Below are 23,053 nucleotides of genomic sequence, written 5' to 3' on the forward strand. Positions count from 1 at the left end.
CAATATTGGGGGAACAAATTAACGTCTCATGGCAACAAGAAAAAAAAAATTAATAAACATTCAAGTAATGAATCCTACATCTATTAAAATGCATAATTAACAAAGGTAAACGTGTGTTCTGTTTTTCTCCCCACAGTCTCCAAACGTCCACAACTACCCCGATATGGAAGCTGTACCCCTGTTGCTAAATAATGTGAAAGGGGAGCCCCCGGAGGACTCATTATCCGTCGATCACTTCCAAACACAAACTGAGCCAGTGGACTTGTCAATAAACAAAGCCAGGACGTCCCCCACTGCCGTTTCATCCTCCCCAGTTTCCATGACAGCATCCGCCTCCTCACCTTCTTCCACTTCAACCTCTTCATCTTCATCTAGTCGTCCAGCCTCATCCCCAACTGTTATAACATCAGTATCTTCAGCATCGTCTTCGTCAACAGTATTAACTCCAGGACCCCTTGTTGCCTCTGCGTCTGGCGTGGGAGGCCAGCAGTTTTTGCACATTATCCATCCTGTACCGCCTTCAAGTCCCATGAATTTACAGTCTAACAAACTGAGTCACGTTCACCGCATCCCCGTGGTGGTACAGTCGGTGCCTGTTGTCTACACAGCTGTACGGTCACCTGGAAATGTGAACAACACTATCGTCGTGCCGCTTTTGGAGGATGGGAGAAGCCATGGCAAAGGTAAGTGACACAAAGAAAGCCCTGGTTTCTTTTGGCACTAGAGAAAAGTGTTCATTTATGCATTTATTCAATGAGTGCACTCTTAGCTGTACGCAAACCCTACATCCAAAGAAAACTACTGATCAGCGTTGAATAGAGCACAGTTTAGTGGAAACCATATTTGTGTAGATATTTGCTTCGGTTTTCCTTAGTTTGCATTTTTATTTATCAGATAATTTAATGTCAGAATTCAGGGATCTAAGTCTGCAAAGTAATGCTTATCTTTAAATGGTCAGATGACAAGGGAAATCTGTGGCGAGTGGGATTATGTATGCAGTGTTTGGATCCCTCATAGAAGTTAGTCATTATGAATTCTTTTAAAGAGTAAATCAGGATGTTTCTCCTTATTTTGTTTAGACTGGAACTTATTTTATTACTGCAGTAATAAAAAATGGGATGAAGCTGAAATTCCTGAAATCTAATCATTCACTTTTGAGTGACTTGTAGGTTACCATTAAAATAAATCTAGGGCTGGGCTTATGACTCAGAGGAGCACTCAACTAGCACTTGCGAGGCCCTGGGTTTAATCCTCAACACTACATAAAAATAAATAAATAGAATAAAGTTATTGTGTTCAACTACAACTAAATAATAATAATTCTAAAGTTAGTTGTTCGATTATAAAAAATATCAGGGAGCTCAGTTATTAACATCTTATAAGTCTCAGTATTATTTTTAAATAACAGGATGACTTAATGTAACAGAAATATTTTTAAATGAAATATAAACATTCTCTTCTAGGGTTTAGAAGGCAGAGAAATACTGTGACATATGACTATGTAATCATACCTAGTTATTTCATTAAATTTTGGTAGTTATGCAACTGATCATGAAGTTATTTTCTCCAAGTTTTTTTCCCAAAAATTTTACTAGAAAAAAATTGTGATAACATCATACCGTCTCTTCTTTCTTCCTACCATCTATAGAAATGTAAAAGCCCATAATCATTGACTCATTCCCTTTTAAATGAGATGTGAATGTATGTATTTTGTCTTCTGTGCCTATAAATGATGCTAGATTAAGATATATTAGTTTTTGCTTTGACATTGTATTGACTACTGAGGCCTGTAATGAAAATATGATTAATGAATACATAAAACACGGTCTTCTCATAAAATGCTAGTAAACATGGTAGTTTGGGTTCTTATGTATAGTAGGATTCAATAGAGAGAGATTATATTGGGTTGCAAACTTAGAGAAAGTTTTGCAAGCATACTACAGAATTGTGTTATTCACCATTTGCAAGTTACATTTTTTATAGCACTGAAATAAATTTCACCTTCCCGAGTTAACAATATGAAAATTTCATGATTCAGAGCATACAGGAATTTTAGTCTACAACTTTGAGCTGTAAGCACTCACTGCTTACCAGAAAACCGCTGTCTTCTGTGTCATTATGGGCCAGGTACTGGTCTCCTGACCCTGTAACAGAAAAGGTAGAGGAAAAAGAGGGACTGGGGATTCTGTTCAGGGGTTTATTCAAGTCAAGCCCTACATATCACAAATATTGCTATTGCAAATATACAAATCTCTAAATAATAACATAACTGAAAGACAAAACAAATATATATTTCTTTCTGAATTCAGAGATATAATGTTTTTCTAAGAACTAGGAATTAGCATGCAGTGAAACTTACTACTTTGTACACTGCATTATTTTATATATGTTTATGTGTAATGGTCGAATCCAGTCTTCCTGTGATACTGCTTAAAAGAAATACTGCTTTCATTATGCAGTTGATTAATAGATATTTTAATGTTCCTCATGGCCTTTTATATAGTTTTGACTCACTAATGAAGGAAACAAAACAGAAATCTTATTTGCCATCATCATTTTATGGGAGAGTTAGTTTTATTTAATATGAATATATAAAATAGATGGCTAAAATTTAATTTTGTAGAAAATATTTCATTTTAGAAGATCTTTTAAAAACTCAAACTGTAATTCTCTACATGAATACATTTGTTAGTGGTATATTTTTCATGTAGTGTGTTTTACTTGGCAAATATTTCATATTAAGAATAAAAATTTGTTTAATCATAAAACTACTGGACTGTGCTATGGTTACTAGGAACATGAGATTGGAGATCAAAGATGTACCACTTGGAATCCTGGCTTTTTCACTCATGGTACTGAATGTGGGAAAGTTACTTAATCTCATTAGTCCTCGTTTTCACCCAGTGACAAAATGGGGGTAACATGATCTATCCTAAGATTATTGGGAAGATTAAGTAAGAAAGTAATGTAAATGTGTAGTGTTTATAAATGTCAGTAAATGTTTGTGGTTATTTATCATTATGATTGTTCTGCCCCAATACCATAGGCAATAATGTTCAAATTTTCTTTTTCTCTGTTTTTTATAAAAACAGAGATGTCATCACAACAGCGAATTATGAGAGATGAGAGATTAGTATGAGAAATTGTACGGGAATATTTCATGTTTTTGTTTTTATTAGTTTACATTGTATTTATAATCACCATATTCTAAAAATATTGCTGTAGCATTTTGTAAGGTTTTTTTTTATTGTTTAAACTGGTTAATTAAATGATAGTAAATGTGTCCAGCGGAGTGGGCCTAGCTTACAGAATGGGTAAAGGAAAGGGCAGTTCTGTCATTCCTCGGTCTTTATTTTCTCATGTGCAGCTAGGTTTTGTGCCACCAGGAGAGAGAGAGTGAGGAAGAGAGTTGTTCCTTCCCTTCCCACTTAGGATTTGTAGTCTGGAATGGATGAGCAAAAGAAAATACGACAGGAAAGTATGATTTTCAAAATGCCACTCATAAATTAGATAAGTGTACTGGTTAATTAGTCATGACCTATCTGGTCTCTGACTTGAGAAATAAGATTACCCGATATGTCACATCATACAAAGGGCTGTGAATATGCACATTCATAGCTAATCTAATGCATCATGTCTCAAGTCTTTTGTTCATTTAGGTGTTTATTGAGCATCTATCATTATCAGGTGTTATTGACACCAAGCATATAATCCGAAACAAAACAGCTGCTGTTCCCAGTGCTCAAAGGCTCATGGGCAATGTCAACATTCAACAAATAAATCATAAAAAGATAATTGTATAACTTATTATGGATAAGTTGGACTACCACAGACCAGCCAGGATTGTGTCAATGGAAAGTGCTTAATTATAGTCCCAATAGAATTGTGTTTAAGCAAAGTATTTCCATGTAGGTTGTTACATGTGGAAGGAAGAAATGTTTTGACTGTGATGCTCAGAAGGGGGTGGTAAGGATTTGGGGAAGTGCTGGGCTGAAATTTTCACAAGAATGCTTGAAGAACAGCAGAAGGCCAGGAAGTGCTTTCTGATGAGACTTGACCACTGCCATCTGAGTTGGTAAAGACTATTGGCCTAAAGTTGTCGGCTTTCCCAGGACATGTGGAGATCTTAGTGAGCCTTGAAGAGAATCTTCTGGAATGCACAGTAAAGGAACAGAGTTTAGAATAGAGGGAGAATGTGAGAGAAGATCTCCTGAGGAGAACAGTCTGCCAGTTGGTACCCTGAGCACAAGCAGCACTCAGCCCTGGGTGTCACAAGGAGAGGTGCTGAGCTCCCCATGCAGGGATGAGCATTTGCTGCCATGTAGCTGACACATGATGTCTGTAAACAAGACCCTAAAGGGAGTATTTGGCTTCTTAATAATTGGTCCAGGAATTTTCATTCAATCTGGTGAGGGTCATGGTCAATTTCCCAGGAGAATTTCATGGGCTTCTATAGATAGTCTCTGCTTTTCTGCTACTAAGTATCATAACAAATCATAGGCAGAGTTGCTCTTGGTTCACTACTGCCTTGATGGAAGAGCTCAGCAGGTTTGGAGTTCTCCTTTCTTCTAGGATGTAGTGTTGCCTTATATAGGCCAAGCACAGTTCTAGCCACAGGGGCTCCAAGATGAGCAAGTCCTCCTTGTCCTGCATGGTACATTCTAGTAGGAGACACTGCTGACATTGGCTAAGTAGTATACATGCTGTAAGAAAATTGAAGAAAAATGCAGTTTTAGGTATAACTAAAGAAGTCTCTGGGCAGTGGCATGCGACTGTAATTCCAGTGTCTGGGAGACTGAGGCATAAGGATCGTACTGTTGATACCAGCCTGGGCAACTTAGAAAGACTCTGTCTCAAAAATAAAAAAGGGCTGGGGCATGTAACTCATGGGTAAAGTGCCCCCTGGGTTCAATCCCCAATGCCACCAAGAAAAAAAAAAAGTCTCTGCAAAATAAGCTATGCTAATAATACCTGGAAAAGACTTTCCAGGAAAAGAAAACTACAGGTTCAGAGACCCTGAGGCTCCAGTGAGTAGCACCTGTGTGAGGAAGCGCAGCAAGAAGGCCCAGAGGAGGGGGCAATGGGAAAGTGGTAGAGATGTGGGCCAGGGTAGGTCCAGCCTCGAAGTCATGGTGTAAATGCTTTGGGTTTTGTTCTAAACATGATGTGAAACCACTGGAACTCTCACAGCAGGAATGTGACATGATCTATTTTACCTTTTACAAACACCTTCAAGTCACTGTATACCATCAAGAATGTAGGGCAGGACCTTGGCCCATTTATTGATGGGGTTATTTATTTTTTTGGTGCTTAGCTTTTTGAGTTCTTTATATACCTTAGAGATTAGTGCCCTATCTGATGTGTGAGGGGTAAAGATTTGCTCCCAAGATGTAGGCTTGGGAGCAAAATCTATTCACCTCACAGATTGTTTCTTTTGCTGAGTACAAACTTTTTAGTTTGAGTCCATCCCATTTATTGACTCTTGGTTTTAATTCTTGTGCCACAGGAGTCTTATTAAGGAAGTTGGGACCTAATCCCACACGATGTAGATTAGGGCCTACTTTTTCTTCTATTAGGTCTCTGGTTTTATTCCTAAGTCCTTGATCCATTTTGGGTTGAGTCTTGTGCATGGTGAGAGATAGGGGTTTAATTTCATATTGTTGCATATGGATTTCCAGTTTTCCCAGTACCATTTGTTGAAGAGGCTATCTTTTCTCAGAAGATAATATACAATCAGTCAACAAATACATGAAAAAATGTTCATCATCACTAGCAATTAGAGAAATACAAATCAAAACCACTCTAAGATTTCATCCCATTTCAGTCAGAATGGGAGCTATTATGCTTAAAAATAACCATAAGTGTTGGCGAGGATGTAGGGAAAAATGTACACTCATATACTGCTGGTGGAACTCCAAATTGGTGCAGTGAATATGGAAAGCAGGATAGAGAATTCTTGGAAAATTGGGGAATGGAAACACCACTTGACCCAGATTTGCCTCTCCTTGGTCTATACCCAAAGGATTTAAAAACAGCATACTACAGGGACACAGCCACATCAATGTTTATAGCAGCACAATTCACAATAGCTAAACTGTGGAACCAATCTAGATGCCCTTCAATAGATGAATGGATAAAAAAAAATGTGGCATATCTACACAATGGAATATTACTCAGCAATAAAAGAATAAAATCATGGCATTTGCAGGTAAATGGATGGAGTTAGAGAAGATAATGCTAAGTGAAGTTAGCCAATCCCAAAAAACCAAATGCTCAATGTTTCCTTTCATATAAGGAGGCTGATTCATAGTGGGATAGGCAGCCAGAGCATGAGAGGGATAGATGAACTCTAGATAGGGCAGAGGGTGAGAGGGTAAGGGAGGGGCCATGGGGTAATTAATGATGGTGGAAGGTGATGATCATTATTATCCAAAGTACAGGTATGAAGACACGAATTGGTGTGAATATACCGTGTATACAGACTTATGAAAAATTGTGCTCTATATGTGTAATGAGAATTGTAATGCATTCCACTGTCATAAATAAATGAATGAATGAATGAATGAATGAATGAATGAATGAATGAATGTAGGGCAGGAGTAAAAACAGGAAGGCGTCAACAGGTCCACTTCAGTGAGTGGAAAGAGGAGCACAGTGGGGGTGACTCTAGGCCTGGGGTTCAGCTATTAAGCAAATAGCTGTTCTTTACTAAGATGGGAAGGGGGGGGCTGGAAGGGAATTGCCTTTCAGCTGTATTAAGTTTGACAGGCCTGTGGCACATTTGAGCAGGATGATTGAGTTGGAAGTTGGAAAAGTGAGTTTGGGGATCCAAGGAAAGAGGAGATGGGTTTGGAAGAATTAATTTGGGATCCATTAGGGTAGGAGAGGCGTTCAGTGCTGTGGATTGTCATTCATCATCTTAGGTGAGAGCAAAAATAGAGAAGGGAAGGCTTGTGACCCCAGCAGTTCAGCACTTGGGATTAGAAAGGGAGGAGGGACCCAGGAGGTGGAAAGTTCTGCAGTGAGCTAGCAGGAGAGGGTTCAAGAGGCGAGTGAAGAGAGTTCTAGGAGCCAGTGGGCAGGTGTCCCCAGTGCTGCTCGGGGTGGAATAAACTGGGGACTGAAAATGGAGAGCTTTGGAAGGGGGGCCTCCAGCATGTCTGTGGAGTGGGAGGACAGAACCTGGGACTTGAGTTCTTGTTTGGATAGGAGGTGAGAAAAGGGAGACCCAAAGTCTAGACAGCTCTTTGGAGTTGTCTGTTCTAAAGAGTTATGGCGACGTGAAATGATAGCTGGCCAGGCATGTACACTGTGGGTCCAGGGAAGGGTTTTAAAGATGAGAGAGAGAATAGTCTTTTTATGTGCTATCAAAAAAAATCTAGTAGATGTGCCCTTCTACAGATGAATGGATAAAGAAAATGGAATATTACACAATGGAATATTACTCAGCCATAAAGAAAAATGAAATTATGGCATTTGCTGGTAAAAAGGATGGAACTGGAGAATGTCATGCTAAGTAAAATAAGCCAGTCCCCAAAAACCAAAGGCCGAATGTTCTCTATGATTTGTGGATGCTAACCCACAACAAGGAAGGGTGGGGGAGGGGAAGAATAGCAGTCCATTGGATTAGACAAAAGGGAGTGGAACAGGAAAGACGGTAGAATTTATCAGACATGACTTTCCTAATCTTATATGTGAATACATAGCCAGGGTAACTCTGCATCATGTATGACCGCTAGAATAGAATCCAGATTAGAACAAGTTGTATTGCATCTATGTAGAATATGTCAAAAATACACTCTACTGTCATGTATACCTAAAAAGAACAAATATAAAAAGAATAATCCAGTAGAGTTGAAAAATAGATACTTCTATAGAGAATTATAGAAGCAAAATTCTTATTTGCATGTTATTGCTTATTTTACACTGTGGAGTCACCTGCATCTTACAGTAATTAATTTGAATTCAGAAGTTCATTTATGCTGTTCATGATCACAGTATTCCTGACTTAAAACAATTGTGCGATTAGATCCTTGAACAGAATGTACTTCTCCCTCAAATATCTCACTAGAGCATGTTGATTCTGCTGTGAAGAAAGCAACCTGATTTGGGTCTGCAGTTACTTTGGTCCCTCCTTTAAAAGAGTGTTGCTTTCTTATGATGGTTGGAGGTAGACGCACCGTGAAGAACTTTCCAGAAATACACCTTATTTTCATAGCACCCATTCAGGAGTCTCACAGAGCTGAGACCGTGGGCACATATGAAATACTTACACCCCATATTCTTCCTGCAGGCTGTTGCTTTTCTCAGCAGCCTGCAGGAGGAAGCTACAAGTGTAGTTTTAGTCTTTACGCCGTTTATATTAGTGAAAGGAAGTGTGGCCATGGCAGTGATTGCCATGTAGCTTCTTGGAAGTGTCTCCCCACACATTGAAGACACCTGGAGTTTTGCTCTGATAACACTCCACATTTCCAAACTCAGTTTCAGTCATTTTCTTCTGTTGTCTGCTTTCCCACTGTTGATGTCCACACCTCGTTTCAGGTCATGGTCCTTGTCATAGACTCACTTCTTCTGTCTACCTTCCACAAGCGGAATCCTGGGTGTCATCTGTCCATATAACCAGAATAGTCCTGGGCAGCTGGCCTGCACTTACATGTACAGTTGTCTGAGCTTCTTGAGTAGCTGAACTACCTTCCTTTGGTAAATTAATTTTATTTTTAAAGTATGGTAACTACTGGATACAAATGAATACTTCAATTCTCAGTTTGATTTTTGTCAACAAAGCATTTAGTTACAGATATCTGTATACACACACACACACAACGCACATATATATTCAATGTTGCTTATTGGGAAATGGGACTGGAGCCTTGTTGTGTTTTGGTTTATTATTCTTAAATATAGACTTTGATAAGATTGGAGTGTTTGAGTATTATCATTGTAAAACAAAGGCAGGAGCTTGTTAAATAAAGTGAGAGAAAGACAGGCAGCCTGTATTTATAAAAAAATTTAGTTTGAACGAGGCATTCAGAATGCTTTATTTTATACAGTTATACTGGTGATTTGTTGTTTGTTTTTACCTGACTTTCAACATGAAATAGAAATGTCTCTGTTTTTTTTTTTTTTCCTTTTCTGGGCATGCACATGAGGTTGAATAGATTCCACCAAAAAATTGGCTTCTTGTGCTCTTGTTTATCTGAAATATCTACAATCTGTCGATTCTACTGCTTCATCTGGCATAGACTGGGTTAGTTCTAAGATTCCATGATAATAATTGGCTCAGAGAGGAGACATAAGCTGTTGTATTATTCTAGGGGAATCGGCAAAAAGGAGAAACCTGTGGGTAACATGCCAATAGGTGAATTTGGTTGATTCTCCCCACTTCTGGGGGAAAAAGACAATGAGGAAATTGTGACTCCCTAGGCTGGTCCACTTTGAAAGGCAGATGTTACTAAGGAAGTGAAGACAGTGATGAATCCATTTGTTAGGTAATTAGCTTAATCCTTAATCTAGAGGTTAACAGAACAGACTTGGTGTTCATTCTGTTATGAAGAATATTAGGAGCTAATGAACAAAATAGCTTTGTACTCCATTTTCACTTATTACTCTTAAAATAAAAATACTAATGTTTAAATAGATTGTTGCATGAATTTTTTAAACTAATATAGTATTCCAATGTGGTCTCTACTCATTTTTTTTTTTTACCACACCAAAGTTTTCTCTGATACTCAGTACATAGAACATCACATACTCAATTTTGAGAAATAGTATCTTTTATTTCTTTTATGAATAGTTTTATTTTAAGGAAACTTTTTTCTCTCTCTTAGAATTTTGTTCTTCTAAGATATAATGCTTTTCCATATGGTTCAGGTAGTGTTATGGAACAGGGGAATTCTTATTTTACATATTAGATTAGTCATTTATAGATATTTTTTGATATTTGGGTATTTGTAGTTATTGCAAGAAATACATATATGTATGTATATATGTGTGTATACATTATATATTTATGTGTGTGTGTGTGTATATATGTATATATTGCAAATAAACATTACTCAATGACTTATGTGTTCTGGTAGGAACAAATGAATGAGGAACAATATAAGATACAAGAGGGAAACGAGTTTCAGAATCACTGCCAGGATTGTTTTAAATTGGCTTTTTAATAATTTACAACTCTGTGGCTGTGGTTTCTGTTCCCTGGGTTTTTTTTTTCTTATTCCCTGAATAATTCTTTTTCTGTTCCAAACTGTGTTACTGTTTTCTCAGCTCGTTCACTCTGTTTTCCATGGTGAATGGAGAATTAATTAATTGATATTCCACTTTGTATTCTTCAAGAAAAAAAAAAACAACACCACTGATATTTGTCTATCTGATAAATAAAAGGAAAGGTACTGATTTTTGTGGTAATTAATGACACATGCAATGCTTTCTCCAGCTACCATTATGCAGGGTAAAATGGTGCTTTGATCATGGGCCAGTTGTATGTTTTCCATGATCTCTTGACTTTACCATCTTTTTTTCTTCTAATGCTTCATTTATGCAACAAATGTTTTATGAACCACATATATGACTGGGAATGTCCTTCATTTCCAGCAGAGGAAGTTAAGAGGGAAAAGAAAAAAGCTTTTCTTAAAAGCCAGCTCTGGTTTATAATACACTTAAACAGTGCTGTTCACACCATGGGTCATTTCCTGTTGGTAAATCTTGAAATCAATTTAAGCTCATGAAAGAGCATAAATAAATGAAATAGAATGAAGTGAAATTGAAAAAAACATCAGAACATGATCCAAATAAGTGTATTTCATGAAACTTGTTGGTTAGCCTGTTTACATAGAAATGTGGTTGTGTGTGTCTGTGTGTCTGTGTGTGTGCCTGTGTTTGTGCGCACATGAGCGCACACATGTATATATGTGTTCTGGGTCATGCTGAAATATACATTTCCGACTGTCCAAAAATTTTGGAAGAGATACCACTGGAGCTTTCCCACCCATAACTGGGTTCCTTCCCCTTCCCTTCTCCTTTCTTCCCTTTCAAGATACCCACCTTGGCTTCTTCTCCTTCTTTTCTTTGCCCTCCACTCCTCAGCTCTCCTCTATTTTTCTATCTTCTTATTTTATTAGTTGTCTTCTATCTCTCTCTCCATCCTTCACCATCCTGCCTTCTTCTTAATCTTGATTCTTTTTTCTCTTAGAACTAACCAAGTCACTGTCCCAGAAAATGGAACCCAGAGGCCTACACTGAAAATGACAGTCTTTGTACTGCCATCTAGTGGTAACACTTTAGTACAGAGTAAATTGAAAGGCAGACTCTATAACCTATTTTTTTCCAAGATTGTTCCTGGATTTTCCCAGCTAGTTTAGGGTTGTAAGGGACACAGTGGATATGCCTCTCTTAAGAAATACTCAAACATAAATTTGAAGCTCATGTTATCGACTTTGGTCTTAGAGCTCTAGTCTATGACATATGTTTTCAAAGATTATATTTAATTCAGTCCAGAAAGAAAAAATACAGCTTCTACCTGTTCATCCCACTTCCTATACATTTCTGCATTGACTTTTTAATAATTTACAACTCCATGTAGTCTAGTAAAAATAAAATGCTACTTCCTGTGTATGTGTGCACAGGTTCTTTTCAACTGTGGATTATGTTTGTTGGCTGAATGTAAGCATATGTTTGCCAGCTTGTGTGTTGTCAGCAAGTTTTGCTGAGAACTGAACCCACAGAGCAAGGAAACCAGTGTCCTGGAATGTCATAGAAAATAAAATGAAGAGTTTTGTTTTTGGACAGCAAGAATGTAAGGAAGTGTGTCAACCTGGAGAATCGGGAATAGCCCTTGGAGAATTCTCAGAGGAATTGCTTTCTCAATAGGTAGGAGTCTAGGGGGTCAGTGGGAACAGGAAAGAACTAGAAAGGTCACTTGGCATGCGGCTTCTCACTCTCCTGAGGATAGAATGACCTAGCAGGACTTGGGAGACTGAGAGGATATAGAACTCTGATGGTTTATGTGATATGTTTTGGATTACCATAAATCCTCATTCCCATGAGACAGTAGGTTGGGAGCCTCCCAACATTCTTCAATAAAATTTGACCTTCTTCCAGGTACCATTTAAGCCTCAGGTGTCCTATTCCCCATCGTTCTGAATGAATGACACTGCTAAAGGCTCAATAAATGTTCACTGAATGAAGAGAGAGATGAACAACTGAGTGAACAAGTGTGACCTGCTGTATCTATGGTATTTTGTACAATATATTTAGGAATACTGTGGACACTATTGGTCCACAGTCCTAAAGTCCTGAACATAAAAGAAACCTTCCCTTTTATGGTAAAATAGAAGGTGCCAGAACATAAAATCCAGCAAGCTTCCTACTACCCCTTCACCCCAGTCTCTTACCATTCCACCCAATATGTCCCATGTCTCAACCATGTGCCATGGCTTACCATGGACTCTATCTTAATCCATGAGGAAGAAAGGAAAACCTTTTCTTTCTCTGACAAACATCCTGGTTCAGTGCCACCTTTTCTAAGAAAGGTGCGTACCAAATTATAAGGCAGCCTCTCCCTCAACCCCCTTCTCTTCTCATTGCTTCACTGCCTCACCCAGTGTCTAGGGCAGTACCGCTCATCATGTTTGCAGAGTGGATGAGGACCATATGCAGCTGGTACCCCTGTGTGTCAGTGAGCCCTCTGTAGTTCTCCAGTGTTGCTGAGTGTATATTGTTTCTGCTGTTTTCCCCAGTGTGTTTTATTCCCGAGTACTTAATATGAAAGACTAATGTTTGGTGGTACATCAAAGATGCTTGATATGATTTAGGTTTTAGTAGTTTCTGGAGTTGATCCCCTGCGAGTGGGAAATATTCTTATGGCTTCCAAATAGTCTTAATGAAAAGATAGTGCCGAATGAAAAATATAGTCAGTCCTTATTTATTCTTTGACTCTCAGGTAAAATATTTTACCTGTGAACACAGGATAAATAATGGCTTTGATTGGGCCCAAGCAATTAATAGAGTCGGTGAGGTTTCTTATATAATAATAACGCCAATTTCATTTCCCAGTCAGGTGAAACAAATTATGCCTCCTACCTCACCACAGTGAACTGCGTCAGCATCATGGAACCATAAAATCTGAAAACGGTGGAGTATGGATAATCCCACTATAAATTGTAATAAAAATTACCCCTCCAGACTCTATATTCTCTCCATTAAGCTCATAGACACTGTCTCTTTGTACATAAAGTTTTATGAAATAAATCGACCAGTTCTCCTGTCCTTACCAGATAGCAAGCTGTTTTGATTTAAAAGCGGATAATGGTGCAGTCAGTTTTGGGCGTTTGCAGTACATGTTAAAAACATAAATTTCCTTTAACAAACCTTGAGTAGAAGGAAAAATCCTACATTTATTTGCACTATGCAGTTAAATATTTTTGTGTGAGGGAGAATAAATGATGAATTTACCATTGTGGGCCCATTTGTTGCATCCATAAAACAAAGACTTGGTTTCTCCCCTCAGATCTCTAATCATAAAGGTGTAATAAGTAAACCCAAGCACAAATTTAAAACAGCTTTGTTTGAATTGTTTCGAATCTTTCTTTGTTTAGAAGGCATTGTTAATTTCTTTTTGTACCCCATTTTTATTGGTGCAGTATAGTTGTACATAATGATGGGATTTGTTGTTACATAGCCATACATGCACACAATATAAGAAATTGTTCGTTTGATTATCTTTTTGTCTTTTCTGAGCTACATCCAAGGGTTCCCTAATCTCTGGTGTAGCCTTTGTCAAAAGCGAATGTTTTAAATCAGTTCTCTATAAACACAGGGACCTTTTAAACAGAAGAAGCCTATTCAGAGACTCAGCTCGTAAATCCTCAAAGAACATGCACTAGACACTGAAGAAAGTGGAAGATTATAATAAAGGCAGAATAGGTGGCATATGAGGTTAAAGTTGAAGAACATAGGCTTTAATACTTAGAGCAGGTAGGAATATTACAGACCAGGAAAAGAGTGAACAGTGAGAGCACAGCATGGCAGGTGCATAAAGATTGAAGAATGGTGTGGTTTTGTTGAAATGTCAGCTGTGATGTATTTGCACACACATCTATTGCATACCATGTGTGAGTCACATGCACTCTGCTTTTCGTATCGGAAAGGACCCGAGGTCTGCTCTGTCTCTACTCTTAGCTTATATTTAATGCTTATATTCTTTTTTAATATGGTTTTCTATCTGTGCATGCACAGAAAATAGCAAATAAAAATAGCAAAGGGAGAAATAAATGAAAGGAACATTTCTCAATCTTTTTTTTTTTAACTCCCATCCCATAAAATGTTTCCTCAGTGGAATTTTATGTGTTCCCAGTAGTCACAAAAAGTTGTTAGTACTTGGTTTTCCATGGCTTTCCTTTCTGTGTTATCTGTCTATAGATGCTCCATATTCAAGTCCCATGTGCCAAGCCCCTGCCCAAGTTAGGTAGACTCCCTTTATCCTGTGGACAGCAAGGGCAAAAAGTGGCATCCAACAAAGATGTCAGGATTATTATTAAAAGAAGATCTTGAATAATCCTGGCAAGGTCTTTCTGGATGGGAGCAAATAGGTTTACACAGTTCTTTAGTCCTTGGAAATAATATTTTACTACAGCATAGTAATTGCTTTGTAAATAATGACCATTATTAATGAAAGAAAGGTTAAATTATTGTCAATCTGTTTGAAGAAGGAAACAAATTATATAATAAATCTTATAAAGATATTTATTAAAAATCATTCAAATAATAGCCTTTACTGAATGCCTCTATTTCTTCACACTTTATGTATGTCATCGTTAAGCCCTATGCTAACCAACACGCAGGCATTATTACCAGTCTTTTTAGGTAAAAAAACCTGAGACTTATGAATGTCTTCTGTTCTTGAAAGCTACAACTTGAAAGTGATAGATTTTCAAATGAACTATCTAAAAAATACTTCAAAGACATTTTGCCATAGTTAGATTTGCTGCTTAAACTTTATGACTTAATTATCTTTAGAACTGGTCAATATTAAGTATCCCAACTTCATATTTCCTTTGATTAGCTGGTACTGGATATTTAAATCATTTTGGGGGGTCAGGGATTAAATTTATTTATATGAAATCTATACATGTAAAACCCAGTGTGTGTGTGTGTGTGTGTGTGTGTGTGTGTGTGTGTGTTGTGTGTGTGTGTATTAATTACATGAAGTAATTCCATGTTTTGATATTGACATTGTATATAGTACAGTATCATGTATTTTCATTTCTCCAGCATCTTGCAGCATAAAAAACAGCCTTAAGCTGTAGGTTAACATTTCTTGGTGTAGGAAAATTTTGTCAAAGTGTGGTTCACTGAGTTTCAGAGATCGACATCTGTGTCATTTTTAGACATATCTGGTCTCTGCCCGGAGCTCTTTTGAGCGGGAAATTGGTTATAAAGAGACATACAACACAGACATGCCTGTTCTATCTTGCCTCATTCTGATGGCGGTTATTTTCTGAAAAAAAAAAAACACAAGGGGAAAAACACAAAATAAAGACACAGCCAACATTTATTATTACTGTTATAATTATATTTATTTTTTCTTAGATTAATGAGTTCAATAAAATTCTGAGCACTCGCCAATAGCTAATAATCATTATCACATTAGAGTTTTAGAATTATCCTAGGTTATATAGCAGATGTTCAGAAATGCTTTCTTCAAAATTGGAAAATAAATTCTAAAAAATGTGAGTTTGGCTATGGAGAATAGCTTTATAATAAGAGCTGGCATTTTCCAGTTTTTATTTCAGTATCTTTTGTATATTTTTGTAGTTCCTTTACTATTCATTAAGCTTATCAAATAGTAAAATGCCTTGTATGCTGTCTAGCATATATTAATGTCCTGATATGTAGTGTTACTTTCTACTGTATTCCCAAAGTCGTGATTTTAATGGAACATAATCTATTTATCACCTAACAAATGAGTTGTAGCTGGTGATGCACTATTTAATGGCATTATTGTGCCCATTGGTATAATCTCCAGTAATCAAGGTAGTATAACCTCCAATTATGTGTTTTATTATCTCATTATCCACCTTGCAACTATTACAACTATGAACAGACCTATTTTGGCTTCCCCTCCCCCCCTTTCTTGGCCAATTGTGATAATCTTTAATGTTAGTCACCAAAATAAGGCCCTGATACTAAAAGTACACCCCCTTTCAGTAATCAACTGGTGTTAACTGTATAATTTTGTGTGATCTGATATAAGTGAAAGATTACAACTTTTTCCATTTACAAAGCTAAATAAACCACGGAATGGTTATGAACTATTTTTCATTCTTGTGCTCTGTATTTGTAAGTATGATGTACATTGAGAATGCAGCAAGAGGATGCTATCACACAGTGACTCTATTTGTTAAGATGTGATATTTATTCTATACCTTATTCCAGAAAAGATAAAAGAATTATCAACCTCATTATTACAGTTCAGTCAACAAGTTAACTATTAGTTATATGACTAACTATTCAGCCAACCAGTTTATTTAGAGGGCCTTGCATCTTTGTAAGGTTTGAAATATCCACCCATCTCATAGCTGGGCATGGTATAATATGCTTGTTTTAAGTCAGTTTTTTTCTCTGCCATGATGATTTCAAAGCTCTCAGTCCATAAACAGCCAACTCCATTGATCTGGGCCCGAGGTGGGATACCACATGATTGTGGAAGGGTGTAGTCCTTCAGCACCTGGCAATGAGGAAGTAGAGAGAGAGCTCTGCTCACCAGGAACAAAATATAAACTCCAAAAGCAAGTCCTCAGTGATCTGCCTGCGTCAGCCACACCCTACCTGCCTACAGGTAATACCCAGTTTACCCATTCAAGTGGATTAACGTACTGATTAGGTTAAGGTTCTCATAACCCAATCATTTCATCTCTGAACTTTCTTGCATTATCCTATATATGAGCTTTTGGGATCACCTCATAGATAAACCATAACAGTGCTTGAAGTAGAACTTGGCACTATACCCTTTTTAGGCATATGTCCATAAATTAAATACATACACACACATGTGTAAAATGATACTTTTTTTTTAGAAACTGGTATACTTTTTTAATACTTATTTTTTAGTTATAGTTGGACACAATATCTTTATTTTATTTATATATGGTGCTGAAGATTGAACCCAGGGCCTCACATGTGCTAGGTGAGCACTCTACCACTGAGCCACAACCCCAGCTCTGAAACTGGTGTGCTTTATAAACTAAAATAAATTACTTGACTTACTAATATGAACTTCTTGAATTTTATTCCTTATGTTGTACCATTAAAATGAAAAAGATTCTTTGTGGTTGTTATTTCAACTGATGTGACGATTATACTACCAATTAATTTCTTTATTTCTCCGTGTTTCATCTGTCAAAACTTAAATAAAATTTGAGTTGCCAGATTCAAAAATAAGAGTTTAAAATTTTTTTAATTCCACTTTTTAATGTTTTGCCTTACCAAGTAATTTCTTTCCATTACCTTATTCATTTCATTAATGCAAATTTCCGATTTAACCATGTATACAGTACACAGACAGTGCCAATAGCAACCCCACTATCAAAAAGATAAAGCAGACCAAGCAAAAAAAAAAAATAGGCAAATTCTGTGATACAGAGATGTATAGATGCCCAGAGGTGGACAACAGAAAGAAGCAGTGAACTAGGTATTTGGGAGAGTGTGGTTAATACTGCAGGAGAAGGCTGTGTCTCCAAGGAAAGTGATCAGTTACATTGTCCGGGTTGACATGAATAAGGAAAGGCATTTTTTTTAAAATGCAAAGTCTTACTATAGAGACTCAGCCACATCAGTGTTCATAGCAGCACAATTCACAATAGCTAAACTATGGAACCAACCTAGATGCCCTTTAATAGATGAATGGATAAAAAGAAATGTGACATATATACACAATGGAATATTACTCAGCAATAAAAGAGAATAAAATCATGGTATTTGCAGGTAAATGGATGGCATTGGAGAAGATAATTCTAAGTCAAGTTAGCCAATCCAAAAACAAACAAACAAAAAAAACAAATGCCGAATGTTTTCTCTGATATAAGGAGGCTGATCCATAGTGGGGTAGGGAGGGCGAGCATGGGAGAAATAGGCGAACTCTAGATAGGGCAGAGGGGTGAGAGGGTAATAGAAGGGCCATGGGGTAATTAATGATGGTAGAATGTGATGATCATTATTACCCAAAGAACATGTATGAAGACACAAATTGGTGTGAATGTACTTTGTGTACAACCCAGAGATAAGAAAAAATATGCTCTATAAGTGTAATAAGAATTGTAATGCGTTCCACTGTCATATATTTAAAAAGTGCAAAGTTTTAGAAAGTGCTGTGCATGCTGGTAGAGAGGGAGGTAGGTTTCGCAAGTAGATAGGTTGATATGGTGCAAATAAAGGATATAGGAAGTGGGAATGAGGCACAATGACGTCCTTGGATGCAGATATCGTGGGCATTGTGTGGCTCACTAAGGAGTCTATGTTTAGTCAACACTAAGGGAGACACAGAAGGTTGGAAGTAAGTGGGAGTCCACATAGTAATGCTGAAGTCTGTAGGCGAACAGATGTGTAGTGGGGTTAAAGGAAAAGAGACAAGTGAAACCAGGTGAGAATTCAGCAGGGCCTGGGCAGAGGTGGACATATGACAGGACTTATTGGCCAATTAGATTCACGGATGAAAGAAAAGATGAATGAAGGATTCTTCCCAGGTTCTCCAGTTGTAAACTGGAACATGTTAATTTCATTGGGAAAACATTTTAATTGAAAGGTTATGCTGCAAACTTCACCCAGAAAACAAAACTTGAGTACAAAAGGTGACAGAGCAAGAAAGAAGACATGGGAATTGAAGTATTCCAGAATATAACTTAAAATACACCTATAAGAGAAGAATAGACGAGAATGTAATCTGTTCAGGCAGGTGTCTGAAAACTTGGGGAAATTAAAAGAGATCATGAATCTCAGAGTGTAGACAAATTTAGTAAAAATAAATCCACTGTACACACAGAGCAGTGAAATTGTCAAGCATGAGTCATAAAGAAAACTTCAAAAGATATTTGTGAAGGAATTTAAGAAAGACTGTCAGCAGTAACAAATGCCAGAAAGCGATGGAGTAGAAGGCTGAGGGATTCTAGAATCCTGTCCTCAGCTAAAGTACAATTCAGTGAACAGCAAAATAAAAGTTTTGTTTCAGACATATATTGACTTGAGAGTTTACTGTTCACACAAGTTTGCTAAAAGGACCAATAAAGGATAGGCTTTGGACAGAAGAAAAGGAACCCGAAAGGAAAGGAGAGTTTAGAACTGGTTTTAAAAGTATATAGATAAATATCTGCATAAAGATTAATTTTAATTAACTCTTTTAACAGTAAGCCATGCACCAACATTCTAGACTAAGTGGTAACTGGGAAAGGTGGGAATGTTATCACACAGTTACAGCAGGCTGAATCTTGTGTTTGGGAGGAAAGTAGATAACATTGAATGACTTCAGACTTTTAGAAAAATGTTTAAATCTGGTAGCATAAGCTTTATAATATTGGGAAATGGCATATCTATACAACAACAGGAATATAAGTGGATTCAATCACTTTAGAGAGCAATTTGGCAATATCTAGTGAAACCGATGATACGCATACCCCATAATTTTCAGGTATATACTTGGAAACAACTTGCTTCAGCATTTCTAACAATGGATATTTTCAACAGCTTAACTTTCAATCACAAGAACAGATAAATAATAGTGGTCCATTTAGGAAACAGAATATGATACAATGCTTAAAATGAAAAAGTATGAATAAATCTCAAATGCCATGCTAAGTGAAAACATTATGGAATACAACATTATTGTATACAGTTTTTATATAAATAAAACCATAGATACTATTCATTTATACACAGGAATAGGAAGGATATACCACAGGATACATAAAGGAGGGGAATAAAATAGGAATTTTTAAAAAGGAGGTCTTTCAACTCTTTCTGTGATGTTTTGCTTTTAAAATATTTTGAAGGAAATAATGCAAAACATTGATTATCTTCCAAAAGAATAGATTATCATATATATGTATATATGCATGTTTGGAATCACTTAAATTAAAAATGACAAAAACTATATAAATAATTTAACTCAAAATTACTAGCAAATTAATGACAACTTAACTACTGGATTCTATGTTAAATGGCTCTTCGTATATTATTTTTCATATCAAGAGTAGTTAGATGTAGAAGATAATAGAAATAGTTTTCAGGATAGGCATTCTCCTTTCAAGAAAGAGAAAAAGGGATAAAAATACTGAAGAATAGATGTGACCCTGACAGTATGTAATTGGTCGTCTAAATGTGCAGACACACAGGAAGTCTCTCTGCTCTTATTAGCAGGTGAACTTGGCTAGAGTGTAATGAGACACCCAGACTCTCAGGTGGCAACTTGGCCTTAGGAACAGCAAGTATTCAGTGCTGAGCTAACTTGGCAGCTTTGGTCAAGAAAAGCAGCAAGATGATATTCATAATAGGTATATTATTATAGCAGTATATATTTCAGAGGTTACACAAACATAAATGTGACTCTTTTGTACCAATAAGTTTTTATTTCTATATGAAAAGAAAACAATGTCAAATTTGTGCTTTTTTAACAACTAACATACCAAGCTCAGGCAACCCACAAAGTACCAGGAATTTGTCTAGAAAATACCTCATTCTTCCTCAGAGCCCAAATCTTCTTCAGAACAGTCTCTCATGTAGCTGGCACAGTGGCCCATACATGTAATACCAGCAGCTCAGGAAGCTGAGGTGTGAGGATCACAAGTTCAAAGTCTGCCTCAGCAACTTAGCAAGGCCCTAAGCAACTCAGTGAGACCCTAGTCTAAATTAAATGTGGGATGTGGCTGGGGATGTGGCAGTAGTAAAGCATCCCTAGGTTCAATTCCTGGTACCAAAAAAAGAAAAAAAAAAAAGTAATAAAGGTCTCACACAATCAAGATGGACTTCCAAAAAGAAATTAATATAAACCCAGTGTAAAGTTGGGAAAGCAAAAAAACGAGTGTGCTGTCTTAATGTCTTAATGTCTCTCCTGGCATGGGTCAGAGTGTATAACATCAGTGTACTTAAAGCACGTGTTCACTGGGCCTTTCTCTAAGCAGAATTAGGGGTTTGACATTGCTCTTCGTGACTTTAACATAGTAGACCCTGGACCTCATAGATTCAATACTTAAGATAGGCACTTTTCACATGTAGTACTTATATTGTGTTCAGGTAGGGGAAAGTCTGCAAATGAGCTTCCCCAGCCACAAGATTCATCTCAGTGGCCCTTGTGTTCTCTGCCTGTGGTCCACACAGTAATTCTTGTGAAATGCTGGGATCAAAGGCTTCTATATATGTGTGTATCAATCAATCAAAGAAACTTTTAATAAAATTTTAAAAATGTGATGTTAGGATATATGTGCACAAGAAACATTTTTCTGTTGTTGTTCATACTGAGAATTGAACCCTGGGATGCTTAACCACTGAGCCACATCCCCACCCCTTTTTATTTTGAGACAGGGACTCACTAAGTTGTTGAGACTGGCCTTGAAATTGTGATCCTCCTGCCTCAGCCTCCTGAGTAGCTGGAATTACAAGTGCGTGCCCCTGTGCCTGGCAGAAACATATCATTCTTGATAGAAATGGGTTATAGTTTGCAGCAATACGTGTCCCTCCCTGAAGCCAGGGATGGAGAGAAGTTGAAGAAGAAGTCAGAAATGAAAATGAAGAAGGATAACCAAGTCCTGAAATTTATAAAGAGGCCCAACAGCATGTAGTACTTACATCGTGGCAAATAATTGGCAAATTTGAGGATTTTTGATGGTTTTTGAATACCAAGAGTCTACTATATTTCTAAGAGGATACGTTACCTCACTGTTATATATCAAGACTTCCCTTTAGTAGTTTTAAGTATATTCTAAAATGAGGCATGGAGGAGAGGAGGGAAATAGCAACATTAATTCTCAGTGTGGTACAATAATTCTGCAAGCCAGTTTTTTTAAACCATTTTATTTTTAAAGCAGCAAAGAACTGTTCCCTGGAAAATTGCTTAATGCCCACTAGCTGTACATAACAGAGGTAATACACACAAGAAAAAAGTAAGTCCAAGGCAGATTTTCTGCTCTTAAATCTAATGTACCTTAGACAAGGACTATGATTCAGTAGTACTTCAAATTATTATTACAGATGTCAATCTGTGTCTTCAAGGATTCAATTTTCTCCAGTCCACAACCCAGAAAATGAAGATAGAGAAAAAAGACCAAATGAGTAAAATAAGAAGTGAATACAAAGTCCATGGATTAATGCTAAAATTTTCTCTGTGCATTATAGATGAAAATGAGTTTGGTGATCTCATTATTCCACATATGTACTCACCACAAAATCACCTTATTAGCAAGTATTGTAAATCTGCTCTGCCTGAAGTGGATTCGGTTTTGACTAAAATCAATTGGAACTGGTTGGCTTGGGTTTGAAGCAGTTATAATGAATTGACAAAGTGGAAAAGTAGGGGGATATATTGGTGCTGTGAACTCTGAGAGAGCCCCTGGAGTTCAGGAGAATAATCTAGGGGCACAGAACAGAGTATAAAAGCCTGCTTATTAGTGGAAATTTTTATGAACTTTTTTTTTTCAGTCTCAAAGCCTTTTTTGCACTCTTCAAGACAAACTTCCAGGGAGCACGAGACAGTTATAAATCTGTATTTTCTTTTGACAAAGAAAAGTAGTTTTAGTTATGATTCTTTAGAAAAAATGAAACCCAAGTAGCTATTTTGATAACTTCCACAAACATTAATTTTTATGTTGTATTTTAAATGATGATATTCCCTCTTTGCAATTTCTAAGCACTAACTGACATGATAGAAATGAGAGGTGTGAGAAAGTGTTGAAAACAACTTCCTGAAAGGAAAGAAAAGCCTATTCAAAGTAATTTAGCTGAAAGGGTGAATAAAAATTATGAACATTTTCATTCCCGTGTCATCCCATGGTCTGTTGAAACACCAAAT

At 37.0% G+C, this 23,053-nt stretch overlaps 1 protein-coding gene across 12 annotated transcripts in view; it reads left to right on the forward strand.

Moving 5' to 3' along the window:
* Klf12 (KLF transcription factor 12) overlaps positions 1 to 23,053 on the forward strand; it is a 434,856-nt gene that overhangs the window by 277,757 nt on the left and 134,046 nt on the right. For all 12 annotated transcript variants that reach the window (XM_078015797.1, XM_078015792.1, XM_078015793.1 and 9 more), the window contains one exon: positions 137 to 683. In XM_078015797.1, the coding sequence (XP_077871923.1) occupies positions 137 to 683 (547 nt within the window). The remainder of the gene's footprint in view (positions 1 to 136; positions 684 to 23,053) is intronic.

The sequence above is a fragment of the Ictidomys tridecemlineatus genome, chromosome 6, assembly GCF_052094955.1.
Source record: "Ictidomys tridecemlineatus isolate mIctTri1 chromosome 6, mIctTri1.hap1, whole genome shotgun sequence".
NCBI classification, from domain to species: Eukaryota; Metazoa; Chordata; class Mammalia; order Rodentia; family Sciuridae; genus Ictidomys; species Ictidomys tridecemlineatus.